A 19766-nucleotide genomic window follows, 5' to 3' on the forward strand; every position below is an offset into this window, starting at 1 on the left:
TGTACATCCTGATGGTTTCATGCTTTACGTCTCAGCAGGCTCTGAACCTTGATTCCAAAAAGGGGAGAGCCCCATCCTCAGAAATGCTGCGCTCAGCACATCTAAACCAGCTGCATGCTGCGCACGGTCGCTTCCCATCAAGTCAGATCCCTTCGGCATTTCCCCCTTTCTTGCCCATGCACATCCCAGTTCGTGTTTCAAGAAAACAGAGAAAAGGGTGCTGCAGTAGAACTAAAACTGGTTCTTGTGCAATGCTGTGGTAATGTTATGGCCAAAAGAGATCATCTAACCTGACCTTCTATTTAATTCAGGTCTCAGAATTTCATTTTGCAGTTCCTGGAATCAGCCACGTAACTGCTAGTCCAGCTAGAGTGAAAGTTTGAGCGTAAAAGAAATTAAGAAGAATTGATTCAGTTATTTTCAGAAGATGACTTTTCCCCCCTCAGAAGCCAATCCTAAAATATTTAGCACAGAAGGATAGTTCAAGTCCTCCTAATGTCAACACTGTGTTTATAACAGCAGGATACTCTGCAGGAAAATGTGATCCAACAGTACAGTGCAGCTGCTTGAGTTATCCCTGCTCCACCAAATCTATTTGCCTTTTTAACCAGCTTCAGGAAGGCAACCCCAAAAAATCACCAGTTGCCTCCTGAAAGCTTGGCTTCAGCTCTTCAACTTTCCCAGCTGGCATATGAGCTCGTGGGTTTTTGTTTTATAATAAATAACTGGCCTTTCAGCTCACCCATGATTAAAATTAAGGCAAATGCCATTGATACTCGTGTCACTAAATTAACTTTTGTAAGCAAAATCCAGTCCCCTGGGCCGTGCTTTTAAAACATACATTTGTTGGGTGGTGGTAGGGGCAATTCCAAACCATCTCATGCATTTTAAGTCAAGGCAGCATAAAGCATTTTAGTAGTGCCTATTAGAAGGTGGGCATAGGTGAGGAAGGAGTGGAGTAAAAACATCTGTTAACAGAAAAAGCACAGGCTCATGCGGAAGCAGTCACGTGTATTTCATTTCACAAAACAAAGTGTGATGCAAAAATGCTCTTCACCTTAATTCTTCAGGAAGGAGCTGAATGACCCAGTATTTATTGCAGCTTCTTATTGGGTTCAGATAAAAACCATTGGACAAACCGTTTTAGATCATTATTTTTTGCCTCCCCTCTACAGACAAGAAAAGTGGGTTTTTCAGTTTTAATTTTTTATTTTTTTAGAAGAACAAGGAAAGAACCCCACAGAACCTAAAGATTCAGATGAAAGGTACGTGAATTAGTGAAGAATTAGAGTGAACAGCATCTTTTATTTAACTGTAGTGGTGTTATCTGTCACTTCAGCTACATGCAAAAGTCTGGCATGTTGCAAAATGTAGAAGCAAATGGGCAGCAAACCTGCTACAACAGTGTTGTCATTATGTCGAAGGGATGCGGCTGGAGAGACAACAGCCAATCCAATGTAGTTCAGGAAGACTCACTACTCCAGACACGTTCCTAGCTCTACCACTACCTTCGAGATTAACTAAGCAAAAGCAGATCTATCTCCGACAGCTGTTCCAGTGGCATAACTGAAAGTTTCCATCACCTGACTAAAGACTAAATTGTGTTTCTTACGCTTTAGATCATGGTGTTATCCTCTTAATATATGTACGTGGCAGCGTTAGACCTTCTTCCTTTCCATTATTGCCCATATCCCGACACGGTGAGTTGAAACACACGGAAACTTCCTGGAACAGTATGTTTTTTCAAGGGCAATGCTGTATTTTGGAGTCTCTTTCCATCCGTACCTTCTAGGAACTGCATTAACTTGGGCTGGGCTTTACCAGTTTCTGCTGCCGCGGGATAAGTGTGTGGGCAGCCCAGGAGAAAGGAGGATGTCCCCGAACACCCGCTCACACCCTCTCTGAACAGAACTTGCGCACTGCAGAGATGCAGAGCAGTTACCGTCTCCTGCAGCCAGGCCCACCAGACCACAGCTAACAGCCGCTGGGAATCCAACTCATTGCTTCGCTGTTTAAGGTGTGAGTGCCTTATCTGCAGCCAGGATACCTTGTGCTTTTCTTAGGAAACAGCAATACCAGAAAAAGCACGTTCATGCTAACGCAACAGATGAGAAACGGAGACGAGAGCCAAGCTTGCGAGCAGTCGCTGTCCTTCCTACCTCCTCTGCAGATGGCCAACTTTTGACAGCTACTTCCCAGCCTGGTAACAGAGAAGGTTCTGTTCTCCCTGATATCCTCCCGTGACTGGGAAGAGGCAGAGGCTGTTGTTTTGGTTGTAACAGGAGCATGCCAGATTTGGCACATGCACTCCAGAGGTATCAAGGCCAAAAGTCTGGCAGTGTTGAAGCTGTGCAGGAACTGGTGAGCCCAGAGGGGAACAAGATTTCACATCAACTAGTGGAGAGACCTTGACAACACCTGCCTGTCTCCTGAACAACTGCAAGCCTTGGAATCCAAGCTGTGCCCGAGGTGTTTGGCCTGGGGAATGGATTATCTCGTACACCATTCAGCTGCTTCCTTTGAGGAAACAAGGGCTTTTCAGTCTCCAGAACTGAACTACTAGATCCTGAATGCTTGTAACACATACACTTCTGGAGAACACCAACTTAATACATATGTTATGAATTGCTTTAAGAAAATAATAAGATGACAAATTTTTGGAAGGTGGAGACTCTGTCTTGCAGCCGATGATCTGAAACCCACCCAGCCTAAGAACGCGAGAAGTGGAATGAAGGCACCTGACCACAGAAAGGTGTTGCATCTCCATCTGGTCTTCTCTGCACACTTCTGCTACCTCACAGAGGTATCCAGAGTGTGGGAGCATGCATACTTGAACCATCCTTGGGCTCAGACTGTAGCTCATCACACTTCTGCCCTACTCTGTCTACAAAGACATGCTCTGTTTCTGACTTTGCCCAGCCCATCACTGCCAGTGCTGCAATGGTTCACCTCTGATCCTTCCTACGCAAGGCTGCCCTCCCCAGTTGGTTACGCTGTCCGCGACTAACCCACGGAGGGAGAACGCAAAGACCGGTTCTACTCCCTCCTTCTCTTGTGAGAACATGCTCTAATATCCAGCTTTTATGAAGGTGAGGCAGGAAGCCTCTGGAAGGAGAGGTTTGTCTGTTCAGCAGCACACACGCTCAAAGCGGAGGGAAGATGCTGCTGTTTCTGCTCCCCGCAGGTTTTGAGCATATTCCCAGCCTCTCCGTCAACTTGATCTCCAGATCTCATGGCGCAAGTGAAACGTTTCTCCTTGTAATAATGCCAACACTGTTGTGTGCATCAGTGGAACGAGCTGCAATAGAGCTCTGGGACACAGGGGGAGGAGGATAAAAACCTTTCATCCTATTAGGAGCTGTGAGGTTCCGAGAGCAGATCATTGATAGCATTGCGTGTAGCTTATCTTCCTCCTCCTCGTCATCGTCAACAGAGGCAGAGCGGCTGGCAGCTAAGTGGTGGTAGTTAATAGTTACTGCTCAAAGAAAATAGTGAAAGAGGAGCATAAGAAGAGAGAACTCGATTCTGCGGGAAAGCTCAAAAGGACATGTTCAGCAAAGACAAGGACTTGAATCCTGCCCTCTTCTTGAAGGCACAAGCTCCTGTACATGGGTATGAAAAATGAGTTTCCTACAGAAAAAAGCATGCTCCACCAAACACAGGCCAGCTTTTGATGGTGCACAGGCTGCGTTCCCAGAGCACACGTGTCACGCCATGGCAATGGAGAAAGGTCCCAATGCCAGTCTGCAGTAGGTGGGTATGCTTTTTGGCAAAACTCTAGGGGAATTCAAGGTTCCAACTAGCTTCTCTCCTTCACCATGCCTTTATCAAGGCTGTGGCCTCTCTTCCACTCTGCAACCTGTGCCAGACGCATCTGGACAGCAAACGTTCTGCTCCACAGCTCTGCCTGGCACTGCAAACACGCCTAAGGAAGCCCAAGGCAGGAGCCAGCTCGCTCTGTCTGGCACTCAACAGGCAGGTCTGTGCTGAGTGTGCCCACAGAATCTGCAGTCCCCTTGCTCAGGCAGAGGCAGAATGTGCTTTTGCTGGTGTGTGCATGAACTTACCTGTGCAAATCCAGACGCCCTAATAATGCACGGCCACCACTGGGGTTCAGTCCCTGGGGTAAGGAGGGTTCAGATGAGATTTCTGGTTTTTCAGCTGCAGTTAAGTCCCAATATAAGCAGTAAATCCAAATCCCCTGTAAACTTTAGGGTCTGATCTTCCTGGGAAATTCTTGCTTCTTTGCCAAGAGGAATAAAACTGAACATGCTGTTTGAGAACGAGCTCAAATGCCTTCTTGCATGTAAGGAATTTGTATTCACTGATGACATGAGGTGGTTTGGTGCTTGGGAATTCATTTAGTTTCCTTGGAAGGGCCTTTGTTTATCCATTGTTAAGTTCTTGCTTCCAAGCCAGGAAAACTTAGCCCAGGGAGTTCTTGGAGTACTTTAAGAGTTGAGTTTATGGTATTTTTTCTAATAACAACATTATGAGCAAGCAGTGTGGCCAATAAAAATATCCTCACTTTAGGAGCAAAACTGCTCTTGGCTAGTCAAGCAATCTTTTTGCTTTTAGTCTCAGTTTGCAAGCCCAGGGGAGTATTTTGAAAACTTCTTCTGCAAAACACAGTAAATATAAATAAGATTCCCTACCTCAACTCCATTTCCACTATGATAACAAGTTCCACTACATCAAGGAAACCTATAGTAAGCTGTACCTGTTGATCACAATTATCACACAATGAAATTTTATGATACATTCTCTCATCACCCAAAAAAAAACCCTGGCTTGTTTGTTACCTTCAGTTCCTTCCCAGGATATTAATTCAAGGTTTTCTTAGGTTTTTTGGTTGGTGGTGTTTTTTTTAATAAAGCAGAACAAAGGCACTTACTGTTATCATGCTTGTGTCCTGGATAGATAATTCTGAACACGTAGTCTGTAGAAGTGTCTTCAGCTGGCATTTCCTCTAGGTCCACTGATTTGTTGCTGTTCCGTTTTCGAAGCTTTGGAAATACCTTACCCTAGAGAAAATAATGATTCCATACATTCAGCTATGAATAACTAATGGAGCACAATAAACTAAATACTTCAGACCTTTGGCATCTCAAATCTTAAATCAAAACCTTCAATGCTGGGAAGAGGTGAGGGAAAAAACAACAGCAGGATCACATGTAGTGGGTGGTTCAGGGGTACTTAACACAACTTTTCTGTGTGCTTAAAACACAACTTCTTCTTGTAATTCATGAGAATTGGGCACCAGCTTCTTCAATAACCCAAGCCTCTGACAGCAAGTATGTCCCAGTCCATTTCAGTCTCAGTCCCTATCGTCTGGGTTTGTATTTTCATACAATAGCAGATTCTAGTTCATTGCTCAATGTGGCAATGAAGGTATGAACAATTTTTATAGACTATTTGTATAAGAATCAAATTGGACTAAACGGAGTTACTTTGCCTCCCACTTTGATTTCCAGCTGCTTTACAGCAATGCGCAGACACTGTGGAGCAGGATGCTGGTTGACCAAAGACATTAGGATCAACTCTACCGCAAGCAGCTCATCCGAAAAAGCAGTACCTTGCCCTGTTGGGACCAAAGCGGTGGTTCCAGCTGACCACGAGGCAGAAGACCGTTTTCCAGACAAGAAAGAAATGCAAGGAGGTGACCTCCTTGGGGGAAGTGCAGTGGAGGCTTCTGAGTTCCATCCTGACTCACCAAGACTAATGTCCATCTGCTTTCTGCTGCAAAGGAGGACAAGGGAAGTCCACACTGTTATATCGGAACCTCTATTTGTTGCTTTTACCTTCTAAGTAAATTTTATTTATGATCATCTCTAAGTAGATAAATAAATGTCTCAGTCACAGTGTAACCTAGGGACGATCTCAGTCCTTTAGTCCTAAAGAACCTCAAGATACAGGCAAATTGTGACAGGCCTCATGCAGAAACATTTAAAGTGATTTTGAACACTACTACGATAAATAATAAAGGAATAACTAAACTGTCTGGTGTATGACATAACTTGACAAAGGACATACAATTTAGAATGAAAACCACCCTAATGCATATCACCAGAGGCTGTCAGCTTTATTCCTGTGAGAATTAGCAAGTCATATTCCCTTTTGTAAAGTTTTCTCGTTTATCTTTGCTGTCACTAGAAATTTAGCACAAATAAGGAAAACCACTCTGGGCTCTGGATACTCTTCTAAAGCATAATAATCTGCATCTTGTACAATTTTTAAAAGAACGTAAGTGAATTAGGTTCTCAATTTCCTGTTCCAAACGGAATGAATGGGGCATCTGGAGCCACGTGGGCAAAGGGGGTCTCTAAGAGCAGGACGCGTGCCGCAGCACGGCTGTGCAAGTGCCAGCCTGGCAGCCACGTGCTGCGGCAGGACCGCCAAGTCTGTCATCTTACGCAAACAAAACCCGTGTCGTGCACCCGCCTGGCACCTGCTGCTGGAACAGCTTTCTCAGCACAGAGCAACCAAGGCTCCCGTGGTAATTCCCCCTTTCCCTAAGGAGCTGCTGCAGAGCAGAGCGGCGATGCATCTGAGCAGTCAGTGGAACACTGGAGAGGCACAGAGCGTCCTGGGGCAGCTGATGGACGTGAGGCAAACGGACCCCAACTGACGTTGCCACTGCCATCCTCTACCAGCCAGGATTCCAGGTTTTAACCCTCATCCCCATATGTCCATGACTAGTTAGAAGTGTTAATGACACTGAGGGAGGAAAAGCGATCATTCCGGTGGCTCTCCTGCTTATGTATTTTAAAGCAATATGCACACAGTGTCTTCTTAAACAGGCTCTTAATTCGAAAGGTCCTTTAGTCCAACTGCAACTCAAATCTGACTCCAAATAAAATTTCTAAATGTTCTTTGTCTTTGGTCTGTGATTTTGATGTAAAGCTTGTGGTATGGAAAGCAGTGGGAGAGACGTTCTGCTCCAGATTCCTCTCCCTACATTGAGCAGAATGGGCTACTGAGAACTGCTCAGAGGGTGACAGAGGGTGGCTCTGGTTACACGCACTCTTTCTACGGGTTGATGATCCCACTACAGACATGGCTAACGGGCCTGCTTTTTCTCCCCCCTCTCCTTTCTCGTAACTGTCGATGGAGGATGATGCCTAACAGGAGGATCATGCCTAACAGAGCCAAAGCTTCTGTTTAATACCTGCTGCTGACAGTTTCCCATAGGTGCTGTTCTGCACAGATGACCCAAGAAAAAAGCAAAGCACACAGGAAAAACAAAGAACACAGAAAGCAATTGACAACTGGAGCAGTTTTAGGCAGAGGAGTTCTTACCAGGACTTTCAGTGAAGACATCTGAAGAAAAATGGTCTGCCTCCTTTTGCAATAAAGCCCTAACAGGCACCATATATAATGGCAGCAGCATTAGCAGCATTAACATTCACCTGGCAGAAAGGGGCTCTGGGAGCACCCCCATGAGAAGAAGGTTTATGCTTACGTTGCTGATGGCAGTGAATGCAGACGATCTGGCTGAGTGGCACTATTAATGCGTAGTCCCAGTAAACACTAATAGGGAAGGAAAAAGTGCAGGAAACGTTTTGTTGGGTTTTTTTTTCCGTATTCAGGAGTGCTTGTGGTTCCAAGCACCTGATAAAATCTGCTAAGTTAATAACTGCTTATTAAATTTGGTCAATTAAGGTAAATTAATAGTCCAGTAAATGCAAAGGACCTAGTTCTCCACAGTGGATACATCTGGCACCAGCCTGTTCATAATCTCCTTTCCCCCTTCACCGCCCTTTCCCCCACCGCCCCGTAGCAGGTTACAATGCTCTGGCTACGATGAAAACACCCGGGGCACAGACTTAGAATCATAGAATGGTCAGGGCTGGAAGGGACCTTCAAAGGTCATCTAGTCCAACCCCCCTGCAGGAACAGGGATATCTCCAACTAGATCAGGTTGCTCAGGGCCTCGTCCAACCTGGCCTTGAACGTCTCCAGGGATGGAGCATCCACCACCTCTCTGGGCAACCTGTTCCAGTGTTCTACAACTCTTATGGTAAAAAATTTTTTCCTAATATCCAATCTCAATCTACCTCCCTCTATTTTAAAACCATTACCCCTTGTCCTATCACAACTGGCCCTCCTGAACAGCCTCTCCCCATCTTTCCTTCACGATGGTCTTGTAGTTGGGACAGCAGGTTCAGTTCTGTCCTGCACATGTGATTTATGGGCAGCAGCACGGAAATCCATCGGGGCTCAAGCTTACAGATTAAACACTGGGAACAGCTCTGAACCCTTCTGAGAACCACCTCGACAGTTTAGCAATAAAAGCAAGGGCAGAGGGCTTCGTTAATCTTCTATTAACAAAAATACACATCAAGTTTTAAAAGAGAATGGAGTGGATTAAGCATTGGAGAGCACTGTTCTGAGGCTGAAGGAAGCATTCCCTGAGGAGACACACCTGCCAGCTTCCAGACTGCACCTCTCTACTGCAGCAGAATGCCAAATCACATGAATAACTGATCTAATGAAAGACCATGACATCGCAGGTCTCTCTTTGGAGGCTGAAATTAGCCACGCTTGTCAAGTGATTTGTGACCCTCTGAAGGGAGGTACTAGAACTGTAACGATGGCAGGTGGTGTTGAGCCTTTTCTCCCAAACACCTGGAAAAACAGGCTTTTGTCTTCCTTTTGAAAAGGCCTTATATCCAAGCACGTTACAGGACCTTCGGAAAGTTGCTTAATCTATAGCAAAGCAGGAACAGAACCAAAGCTGCTGACACCTGAACTTAGACACTACTCAGAAGCCCTTCCACTGAACCAGCCTCCTTACACTTATGTCACGTTGCCAACTATACAAGAACTAAACACCGTGAACGCTTCCCATCTTTTCCTAAATGCCACGATTACCTTTTCTCCAGCTCTGAATCTCCAAGAGTTCCATTCATCAGCTGATTTGGAGTCCACTTTAACGTCAAACTATCTGCTGACTGATGAAGGGAGAGATACCCAGGAATTGCCTCCAAGTCGTCTTTCTGCTCGCAAAAGCAACAAACAGACAATCCAGGTGACTCAAGTGCACAACTGTAACTGTCGTGTCCGTCCTCCTCTGCCCCCCAAGTTCCAGCACAGTGCATTACCTGGGAACTGCTGAGGGAAACCTTAGCACCAGAAGTACTGGATTTAATATTGCTATTGGAAAGAGGGGAAAAACCACAGCACAGTCACTGGGTTTATGAAATACAGTCCAGTATGTCTCTTCCTACCTACAGGCCCCCTTCACAGCTCACATTCAGGCAGTGAAAGCATTTGTCACGGCTCAACCTACCTCAGCACAACCCAGCCACGCGGGAAGGCAGCACTGTCCTGAGACACGGCACGGAGCGCGTGCTTGCCAAGCCCAGCTTACATCCGTAGCTTTGCTACTGCCTTCTCAAGTCCCGGCCAGGCAGCAGCTGTGTGCACTGGCCCAGAGTTCCCAGTGAACTCACCGGCTGGACTAAGACGTTGTTCTTCCCGTACAAGAGGTGCGTTCGGGAATTCTGGTGCAAAGACTCCACGTACTCTCTTGCCGAAGCAGCGAAGCGATCTTCTGATGAGCTCCCACTTGAATGCCGTTTGCGGATCTGGCGCACACACAAACACAGCCAAGGCGGATCAGGTAGGACGGGAATGACTGCACCAGCAAGCCAATAAAAGAGGAACAGTTGGGTGTAGGGTGGAATGTCTTTGGAGCCAGGAGACCTTGCAGAGAAATGACCTGGGCTCTTACTCACCCCTGGCCAAGGCAGTTCATCGTTTCTTGTGAACTACCTGGTCTGATCGCAAGTGTCGAAAGGCACAGAATTTAGTCCTGGATCTCTAACTTTTCTCCATACGGATAAAGAGGCCATTTGGGCCCAAACGGCCGCCTCTCTGTGATAAAGGCTCCGTCACAGAAGAGCAAAGAAAGGTTGTTCTAGATTGAGATCTCTCCCTTCTAGGGTTGTTTTTGTTGTCAGTCTGTGCCTTAACTCGGAAATAGCTACAGAGTAAATACCTACTCCCAGGGCTGGGCGCTTCGACGGGGAGTCCTGGCGGCCGTGTACGCCGTGGATCCGGTGCCGCTGGACGAGCTCATCTGCCGAAGGGTCTGTCCAATAGTGATCAGCTGTCTTCAGCTTGGTGTACTCCAGCGCACAGGGTCCAACTAAGAAAACAGCCCAAGAGAGACCCTCCAAGTCTGTTCAGAAACATGCTTAGCCCCATCCTGCTGGCCAAGTACGGAAAGAGCCATTTCCTTCTCAAGCCAAGTGAGTATTAATGATCACTCAACGATCCTACAGGATCAGCCCAAAATACAGACAATACACACAATAACGAATCAGGTCCTACTATCTAGGGCTGTATAAAACTATTCCTGCAGGACACAATACCCTGCCGTGGCAGCAGGAGTAGTTACAACTTGCTAGCAAGTATTCATTAAAAAGGCATTCCCATTCTGTTCTCTGATCCGACTAATAACTAATAATAAAAACAAATGATTGGTCTCTACTGGTCTCGTAAGCAACAAACCAACATCTTTTATGCTGCTCTATTATACCCAGTTCAACTACATGCTAGAGAGAAACATCACCTTTTGTAGCACTGTCATAATACAAAATGTTTTAAGAAATAATTTATTTTTTTTTAGTACAAGAAGTAACTTTGCAGGAACTTACCTAGCAAAGAAGCCAGTATTGGGCCACAAACAGGATCTGCCAGCAGAGCTTCTTTTTCATAGTATTTACTAGGAATAAAAGATCAGAGTCCAGTTAAAAACACCGTCTGTTATTTTTAAAAGCACTTATACCTCCTAGTAGCGTGAGTCCGTAGACTCTAAAAATAACGTGTTACTGCTTACCAGAAAGTGTGCCAAAGGAAGCAAAAGAGATAAGGGCTGAGAAGCCAGAGACGCTGCCATTAACCTGACAATTCCTTCAGCTTTTTCTGTGGGTCACCCAGTAGCCAGTGGGGCGGGCTGTGTGTGCAGGGGGAAGCACGACTGGTGCCATCGGCTCCAGGTCAGATCCCACAGCTGACAGGAACTGGGGCCAAACGCTCACGTCAAGAGCGAATTCAGACAACGAAATTACCTGTGTGAACGGGAAGATTTAAGAGTCCGGAGTTCTAAGAGTTTTCCCATGGCTGAAAATGGGACCTAGGCTGTACAACCGGAGCGCTGTGCACGTACTGACACAGAACATATTTTCAAAGCTTGGTTTTAGTTACAGTTTTAACACAAAAATTCCAGCCACAGAATTTTACTGTGGTTATCAAATACTCTTTCACGCAATGGGCCAGTAAGAAAACTGTTTAGATAAACAGCCAGAAATAGGACCAAAGGGATCCAAACCCTGTATTTTTCCTGAAATTTAGAGGCAGTTGCTAGGATCACCTAGAAATCAGCACTGCATGCATCTCCTCTAAAAGCTCTAATGGAGCTTGACCGGCTCACCTACCTATCTCAAAGAAGAAATGTCACATGGGGCGTGCAGCTAAAGAAGGCTTTTACAACACGGTGTGTCCTGCACCATTTTTAAATATCATTAAAACGTATCGTAAAAAAGCTATGGAGAAACTTATTTGGCCTACTTTAGACATCTGCTTTAGAATTAGATCATTTCCTAAATTATATCAATAACATTGACTAGATCTCCACAGAGCATAAAAGGAGTCTAGAAGAACCGGTTCAATAAACACCCGCTCCAGACTGCTGTATTTAACAAGATGACCACCACCCCTACTTTGGACCCATATTCTGCCCCGATGAGCTGTGTAAGCTCAGGCAAGTCACTTCCTCTCGGTACACTTGTTCTGCCTCATCTATTTTTGAACCAAGCTCTTGAGAGGCAGGAGCTTGCCTTTTGCTGAATGTGTTTACCCAGTATATTTGATCTGGGGCTTTGGGCACTAATGCAATATGGAGACAAACAATAACTCTCTGCAAGCAATTTTGTTAGTTTTCCACAGAGACCAAGAGATCCACACATTCTAAAACATCTCTTCCATCTGTGAGGAATAATCTTGAAACACTGTCAAGAACAATGAACTACTACAAACAGTAGCTCTTGCAATGACCTCAAAGCCTTCCCATCGCAGCAGGCGAAGCTGACTTTACAAAACCACATAACCAAAAATTCAAAACACCCAAATTTCTTGAACTGTCATTATCCTCTGCTGTCTCTTCCACTAGATGGGGCTCAAACTCTAAACCGCCTTCTCTTCCTCAAAAAGAGAAGAGCTGAACGACTTAAACATGGAGCACTTGAGCACTAATGTCACAAAAATGCAAGAGAACGAGCCTTATGAAGAGGTTCGTTTTATTCACTAAGTCAGGTTCTCAAAATCCCACATCTGCAATTAAGGACCTGATACTGACTCACTGGAATGGATGGAGAAGGCAGTAAGAGGAACATCCACAATACAAGTTGAGATCAAACTCTCTTGTCGTTTCTCCAGGTGAATGATGTGGAAAGAGGAATTAACAAATCCTTGTATCTACGTACAGCAGACACATCGATGCATTGGACTAAAACGCTTTCATGAGCTGTGTCTCCGGGACGCAGTCAGCCCTCCCACTGCCTCTTCTGCATGCAGCTCTTAAAACAAACCAGCAGCAGGTATCCCAGAGCAACAGTTCTCTTCGAACAGCACAAAGACCTTTCTCTTTCCTTTTCGTGGCAAGACAAAGCATGAAAACAAAGCTGTTGACAAGGAAAACCATAATGCGGACTCGGAAAATACCATGAGAGTAAGTTCCTCTGCCCTAGCTCTCTTCCTTGCTCAGACCCATGGGTTTTGGACAGCCAAGAACACATCCCCCCGTGCAGGATTACAAGAGCACCACCGCCAACAAATTGCAATGGCAGTGGGTACAGATGTACTTTGCTGGGACTGTATCAAGCTTTAGGGCTCCCACCTTTCCCTTCTTATGGGAAATTGTCCTCAGTGCGCCCCTTAATTCTTCTTTATCAGTTACGGGAGGATAGGAAGGCACAAAGGGTAGAGTTAAGAACTGCCTCTTGGGAAACCAAAGCTAATGCTCGACAGAAGGAAGTAATGACAGTGTGTCATAGAATAGAGAGAATTTGTCTTTTCCTCTTAAAGAGTCCCTGCAGTTTACATCCATAAAGCATTGATGCTCTTTCTCTGTTTTTTTCAAGGGAAGATTCACTTTACACAAAACTTGGATTTCCTAAAAAGGAAACACGACTAAAAAAATCTTTTGTCACAGCCCTAAGGGTTTGTCATTAACTCCCCCTGTTATAAACTCATTTCCTCTTCTTTTATCTACAAAGGGTGTTTTCTTTCCTGACATCCTAAAATTCCAAATTATTATTTTAACCTAATGTAATTAAGCACTCTTGACCTATTAGAAGACATTTCCATTCCACTAAGTCGCTGAAGTCTAGGTCCCATCAGAATTTTGGCATCTAATACCTCCTGAAACCTAAGGTGCGGAAGTCAGTGGAAAGGATCAGGGCTCCATGTGCTTCTGAATGCATTACTCTTTATGGTAGCACTGTTCAGTACAGCCAACTTTAGAAAAAAACTAAAAGAAGTCCTTAATAAACCGTAAGTTAGTTTTTTAGCAGATTTCTGGAAAGCTGTATGGCTGTTAACATTTTTCTGTAAGTCCGAAACACGTCTATGATTCAAAACAAAAGTAGAATTTCTTCTAAATATCTGTGTACCTGGTTTTCTTCCTCCCAGAAGTTTGAAGACGACTTTTTACTAAATCCCTGTTGTAGATGCCTAACCACATCAGTCCAACAAATGTCTATGCTGATTCTTTCCTTACCTGCAGTTATCAACGATATACTGCACAATCTTGTCGAGCACTTTCTCAATCAATGCTGTCCGAACCCAGATGTGTTTGATGGCCTGAGGTGTCAGGACAGGTGTTTTGCTTGTGGTTGATCCTTGCCTCTTGAGGGGTTCCTGCCCGTTTGGCTGATTTTTCCTGCAAAAGGAGACAAAGTAAAAGCAGTCAGAATTCAGACTCTCCTTCTCACAGAAAGGTCTCCAGCGAAAGACTGCGTGGAGAGGTGCTGGAATACACAGCAGGTATCTGACCAACGCCTATCTGTATACTAGCTGTCTACTTTACCGCGTTAGTACTCACTACCACTGGGGTGAGGAATTTTAATCAGTCCATCATCAGAGATTTTCTGAAAATCGTGGCTCTAATGATTTAGGATGCCTCAGTTCTGCGTTATGAATAGGAGAAGTCTGTACAGATCACCTAATTCACAGACAGATGCTAAACAAGCTCTAAAAAGCCCCCAGGCAGGTCTCTATTAGGTATCTCAGGCTGGGCAGTCACCTACCAGAAGTATCCTTCCTGCTTCTTGAGTATTAGGAAAAGCCCAACGTTTTGGCTTCTCCAAAACTCCCACATAGTAGGCTGAAAGGAACAGGCTGTAAATCCATTGCAGACCATACACCCCAGAAGAATGAAAAACCAACAAAATGCAAAGTGCGGCAGAAAATAAGTAGCGCCTGATGAACAGAAGTTTGCTTCTTATCAAACAAAGCTTCACGCTTAGTTGGGAAAGCCACAGGAAGGATGGTAAAAAAGAAGATTCTTGTCTCAGCTTTGCCTGGTACCTTCAGGCTGAAGCTAGCCACGACCCCAAGGTGGCACGCAGCTGCTTCAGCATGAGATATTCCCAGTAAGACCAGAAGCACAGAGTAGGATTTGAGATAACGCAGCCAGAGCTTCTCCAGGGACCTCCTGCCATACCACCACCAGGCAGCCCTTGGGCACAGGCCCATCTTTTCAGTCTCTCTGTAAAGCACCATCAACAGCTCCGGCACAGTCTGTGCTAGCGTCTTGGCAGTGACATTCTATCTCCTACCACCTACAGAACAACAAGACAACTAAGAGATAAGCAACATCAAACTGAGAAACTAGAACTACAGCAAATGAGCATCCAGAGCCAGCTGGGAGCTCGCTCACAGCCAAGACCCCCTCTTGTTCCCACAGCACCAGCCAGCGCGGCAATGGGTCCCCCCCAGGAACAGGACCTTCATGCTGCTGGTCAGTGGCGATGGCGAGTCGGGGGTACAAAGCAGCATCACTTCCCAAGGGCGACTGTCAAGGAGGACACAGAGGCTGCTCAGCATGGTGGTCTCTGAACCACATGGGAAGTTGTCATTGCTTTCTGTGGAGTCACCTGCTGCCCAGAAAATCTACTTGACCCCAGTCCAACGAGGGACAGCGGCACGTTGTGCTCCGGGCACACGCACGTTGTGGGACGGTGTTTTGCCACACGAAGAGGATGGTACTTTTCTCTGCAGACCCCAGCATGCCACGCTCCCTGCCACACCACTGCACAGCTTCACATGGTTGGAGCTGTGATTTGCATCATGCCAAGGAGCAGTTCTGTGCCTTCTTAGCACAACACACATGCTCTTATCCACGCTGGGTGTCCTGCCACGGTGAGCATCCATCTCTCATCCCTTTAGTACTGGTGTCCAAAATACATTTTCATACCGACAACAATGCTCCCTTCATTTCTTTGGTGGCACTGACACAAATTAACACTTGTCACTATTGAGATAACTAATGGCCTGAGCAGATTTGGAACGAGAGACTGATTTTTGAAGCTGAACGTGCTGCCAAGAGCTCTCCAGTTTCTAAAAGGTGACCCACAAAAAGGAAAATGGGTTTGGTCTCTCCATTTCTCTTTTCTGCTGCCTAGCACAGGAGCTGAAAGGTGAACTTGCGTTCCCCTCCCCGCTAGCTTTGCCTGCGGTGCGAGTTATGTCAGACAAGATGACTACACCGCTCCGTGCCGAACGCCCAACATGTCGCGACAAGCCACCACCCGCAATCTTATAAGGTGGTACCAGCCACACAGTGTCTCCTGAGACAGCGCTGGTGCGACACTGCCGTGTGTCATCTCCTCCTCCTCCTAAAATACAGAACGCAACTAAGCCACGTGTCCGTAGTGTAGCAGGTGGGGAAGCTGTACCAGCCCGGCCACAGCACAATGACATCTCGTGATGGACCCACACTCCTGCATCTGGCAACGCGACGCAGCTGCGAGAGAAAGGTACACTACAGAGCTGAGCACTGGGAAGGGAAATCCTGACATCTTCAGCGATCTGCAGCAGAAAATCCATGTTCTCAAATGACCCTGATCTTTGACAGCAATCGGGTCGCTTTTTGGGGAAGTGTTCAAATGCAAAGACTAAATACATCAGTTGGGTGCTGTTTTGAGTGAGATCTGCAGCTCCTCTCTGCGTTCACAGAGTCCCTACTCCTCCACTAGGCCATGGCAGAACCTCTACAAGGCAAGTGCACACGCAGTGCCAATCCCAAGCCAAGGAAAACACACCACCACAATCATCAGAGGAATTCAAACGTGGTTAATTGCATCCTAAACAGCAGCCTTCTGCAGCCACAGCCCCAGGAGCAATTAGAGTGCCACAGCACTTCTGTCTCATTTTGTACATTCAACGAAGCGAGTCCACCCCCCGCAGTATTTCCTAATAGAGTCTCTTTGCTGTGCATACTTTCCACAGCACTTACAATCTGTGGCTGTTAACAGCTGAAAAACACACAAAATTTCTCCAAAAGAAACCACAGAATTTAAGTTCATTTGCTCCTTTCTGTTCGAGGATGCAGCCAAAGGTCTCTGGTAGTTAAGAGCAGGGTTCATGTGAGCGCCTAACCGAGGAGGAAGGCTAAGGAATCTTCAGTAGAGAGCATCCTTCTTCCCAACGCTTCAAAAGCTGCAATTAATAAAACCTCAGTCTATATCAGCAGGTGCACAATTAAAAAATATATCGGAAATAGACATGTACCTGCTAAAAACCACATAACGATGTTTGATAATTTTAAGTCTAATAAAGATAAATGCTGGGAAATTACAGAGTAATGTTAAGTAGAAATGCTAATCTAAACAACTGTCAATAATTGAAGATTTCAACGCAACACATCGAAGTCAAGCTCTCTTGACAAAGCCCTTCGTACAGCAAGGTGATCAAGAGGCTAAAAGTTCCCACAAAGTACACAGACCTCTTAAGGCTGAGCACTGCCATCTACAAACAGAATAAACAACCTCCTGTCCCAAGTTTACAAGACAAGACACTCACCCCACAGGCTCATGCACTGTGATTCAGTCAGCAGAACCACACGGAAAATTTTATTTGCACTGCTCACCACTAGCAAGAAGTTTAGGACTTTCAGCAATCTCAAGCCCTTGACTCCAACATGAATTCAGTTGTGCTTGAGTCCAGCGTGCACTAACTGCTTTCCTACAATCAGCCTCTCGCTGCTGACTGCCGCTGCTTGAGGTCATCCTTCCTCCTACCACCCATTAACTTAACTATTTCTACCATGATACCCACAAATCTTCTGTTAGTGGTCTGGCAAGGAGCATGCCAAGACAGCTTTTCTGGTAAGTCTGTTCTTCAGTTCCTCTTGCCACCAACTGGCCCACCACACCCAACTGCGAGCACTCTCTGAAACTCCCACTGATTATTTGCTCTCGTTGTTTTGTGCGGGCTGGACACACGGATCTGCTATACTGAGAAGCAAAACACAACACCAAAGACCCAATTCCCAACCTCTGTCCCTTTGCTGTCAGCTTGATCAAACAAAAACATTCGCCTTATCGTTACGGACACTACAGAGACAAAGCTTTAACGAGCGTGGCCAAGACGGACCCCTCTGCCCTTACCAGGCAGACTCTGTCTCCTCTCCACGCTGCACACACATTGTATGAATTCTGCCAAAAAACAGACCTTGGCCTCACCTGCCTTCCACCTGCTGCTGCAGCTCCTGCACTTTCTTGCACACGTCTCCAGCTACTGCGTACGTCTTGCCAACCTTGGTGAACAGCGCGGCCACCTTGTCGGTCCGCAGGAAGCCGGCAGCCCTGCGCTTCAGCATGTGCAGGAGACACGCTTCCACCACACCTGCAAGAAAAGGAAGGAGATAAAGCTGTGGGTACTGCTGCCCTTCACTCTCCTCTTCGGAGAACACCGTCCGCTAACACCCCCTGGTCCGGTGTGGAGTCAAGAGAACAGAGCGGGGTGGGAAGAGACAGACAGACAGACTGGACCTCACGCTCAGAGGATGCCAGCATGTGTCTCATCTGCAACAACAAGCACTTTGCAGTTGCAGATAATGTCAGTGCATAAATGAACCAAAGAACTGAAATATTTCCCCGTATTTTCACCCTATTTTATGCATGTCAGAGTGTGAAAGAATTCCTGATTCTACTGAAAATGAAGCCAAAGGCAAAAATCTTTTCTCAGCTCCTCGTGGCAGAGCCAAGTCCCCGAACTCAAGATACAGGGAGCCAGAAATCTGCTTTTACTGATGGTCTGGTTTTGAGCAGAGGCTCCTATTTATCTTTGTGAGTTGCTGCATCCATTTCTCCCACTTCTTTCTCTCCATATGGTCTGCTGTTTGCAATGAAAAGGTCTAATTGGAGGTCATGCTTTCCTGTTATTTGCTACTCATGCTTAAATCACGGTTTAGGAATTTTAGCACTGGCCTGTGAAGAATGACACTGGCAAGACGACATCTCATTTAAGCTACAGAGCTCAGGTTCAAACCTGAGCCATCTCTGAATGTGAGAAATTGCTGTATTTAACCAACTACTGGCATGTAGTCGATTGCTGTGCATCATTTAATCCATCTAGTAACCACACAGCTTCCACTGCCACAGGATTTGCAGAAGCAGGGTAGAACAAATCATCCTTTTACTTCTGATTATTAAAATATTAACTCTTCATGTCCCAAATGGAAGTGAGATACTGTCATCATGCCACCTCTCATTGGAAATAGGTATGAAAATAACACCAAAAAAGTCTACCAACCCCCTCCCCTTCAACTGCCTTACATATTCCATCCTGCCCTGGCAAAGGGAAGACTATGAAAAAAGCATGAGCCACATGCAAACGTTACTATCGCATTGCTTAACACGCTGGGAAGGAACTCCAATGCAATGAGATGCAGGACAGGTAAGGCTTTGTATCAGGAGAGTTAAAGCTGCTTTTATTATGTGCTTCACTGTTTAAAATGGCATATTCAAGACAAACCCACAAACTGCTCCTAGAGTACTGCTGCCTGCAGATCTCATTACGTGGTGACTAATACAGAATTTAGAGAAAGGAGCAGGCTGGTGAGGGAGAGATGTACGAGGATCAACACCAGAGCTACACTCTCTTCAGAGCACACAAGCATCAGAGTCCAGCTAGGTCACAGCTGAGCTGGGGGCTTCTGGGTTTGGTGGTGTTAGGAGTTTTGGGGTGGGAGATGTTTGTTTTGTTTTGGTTTGTTGTTTTTTTTAACATTCTTGAAGTCTGCAACAAGTCTCATTGAGGGAAGCGGACTTTCGTGCTGGCTGGGTGGAGAAGAGAAGCTTGGTTGTTTTACTGCGTCCATAGAAGGGAACGTGCATCAAACACGTACCTGGAAACAGACTGCTGGGAAGTGGTACAACAATGGTGCCTTCCACTCACCTATACTGTGGGAAAGACATTTTCTTTCTGGTGGAAACAGGGAACATAGGAGACTTTCAACACCAGCCCACTCACTCCTCCCTCTCCTCTTTCACATTGGGAACAAATGGATTAACAACAGTGAACTTAAACATCACTGCTGGACATTTCAGTTCTCCCTCCGCGGACGAGCAGCCCACAGCTCGCAGCTGGTCTAGGCTCTGCGCGTTCACCCCGTCCTCAGTCACTCTGCATTTGTCACCTCGAACACAATTACACATCGCGAGGCCGGTAACGAGCTCCCTCCCCGACTCAGA

At 45.9% G+C, this 19766-nt stretch overlaps 1 protein-coding gene across 6 annotated transcripts in view; it reads right to left on the bottom strand.

Annotated features, from left to right (window-relative positions):
- Window positions 1–19766, bottom strand: part of SGSM2 (small G protein signaling modulator 2) — a 59887-nt gene that overhangs the window by 14679 nt on the left and 25442 nt on the right. For 3 of the 6 annotated variants that reach the window (XM_086624473.1, XM_086624471.1, XM_086624474.1), the window contains exons 3-11: window positions 17754–17916; window positions 13787–13948; window positions 10665–10732; window positions 10008–10153; window positions 9456–9590; window positions 8875–8999; window positions 7463–7530; window positions 5576–5739; window positions 4895–5024 (exon numbers count right to left, since the gene is read on the bottom strand). In XM_086624473.1, coding sequence (XP_086480599.1) covers window positions 4895–5024; window positions 5576–5739; window positions 7463–7530; window positions 8875–8999; window positions 9456–9590; window positions 10008–10153; window positions 10665–10732; window positions 13787–13948; window positions 17754–17916 — 1161 coding nt within the window. Of the gene's footprint in view, window positions 1–3340; window positions 3476–4894; window positions 5025–5575; window positions 5740–7462; window positions 7531–8874; window positions 9000–9455; window positions 9591–10007; window positions 10154–10664; window positions 10733–13786; window positions 13949–17753; window positions 17917–19766 lie in introns of all 6 variants that reach the window. The other 3 variants (XM_086624470.1, XM_086624469.1, XM_086624472.1) reach the window with 3 other exon arrangements.

The sequence above is a fragment of the Tauraco erythrolophus genome, chromosome 21 (genome assembly GCF_009769465.1).
Source record: "Tauraco erythrolophus isolate bTauEry1 chromosome 21, bTauEry1.pri, whole genome shotgun sequence".
NCBI lineage: Eukaryota > Metazoa > Chordata > Aves > Musophagiformes > Musophagidae > Tauraco > Tauraco erythrolophus.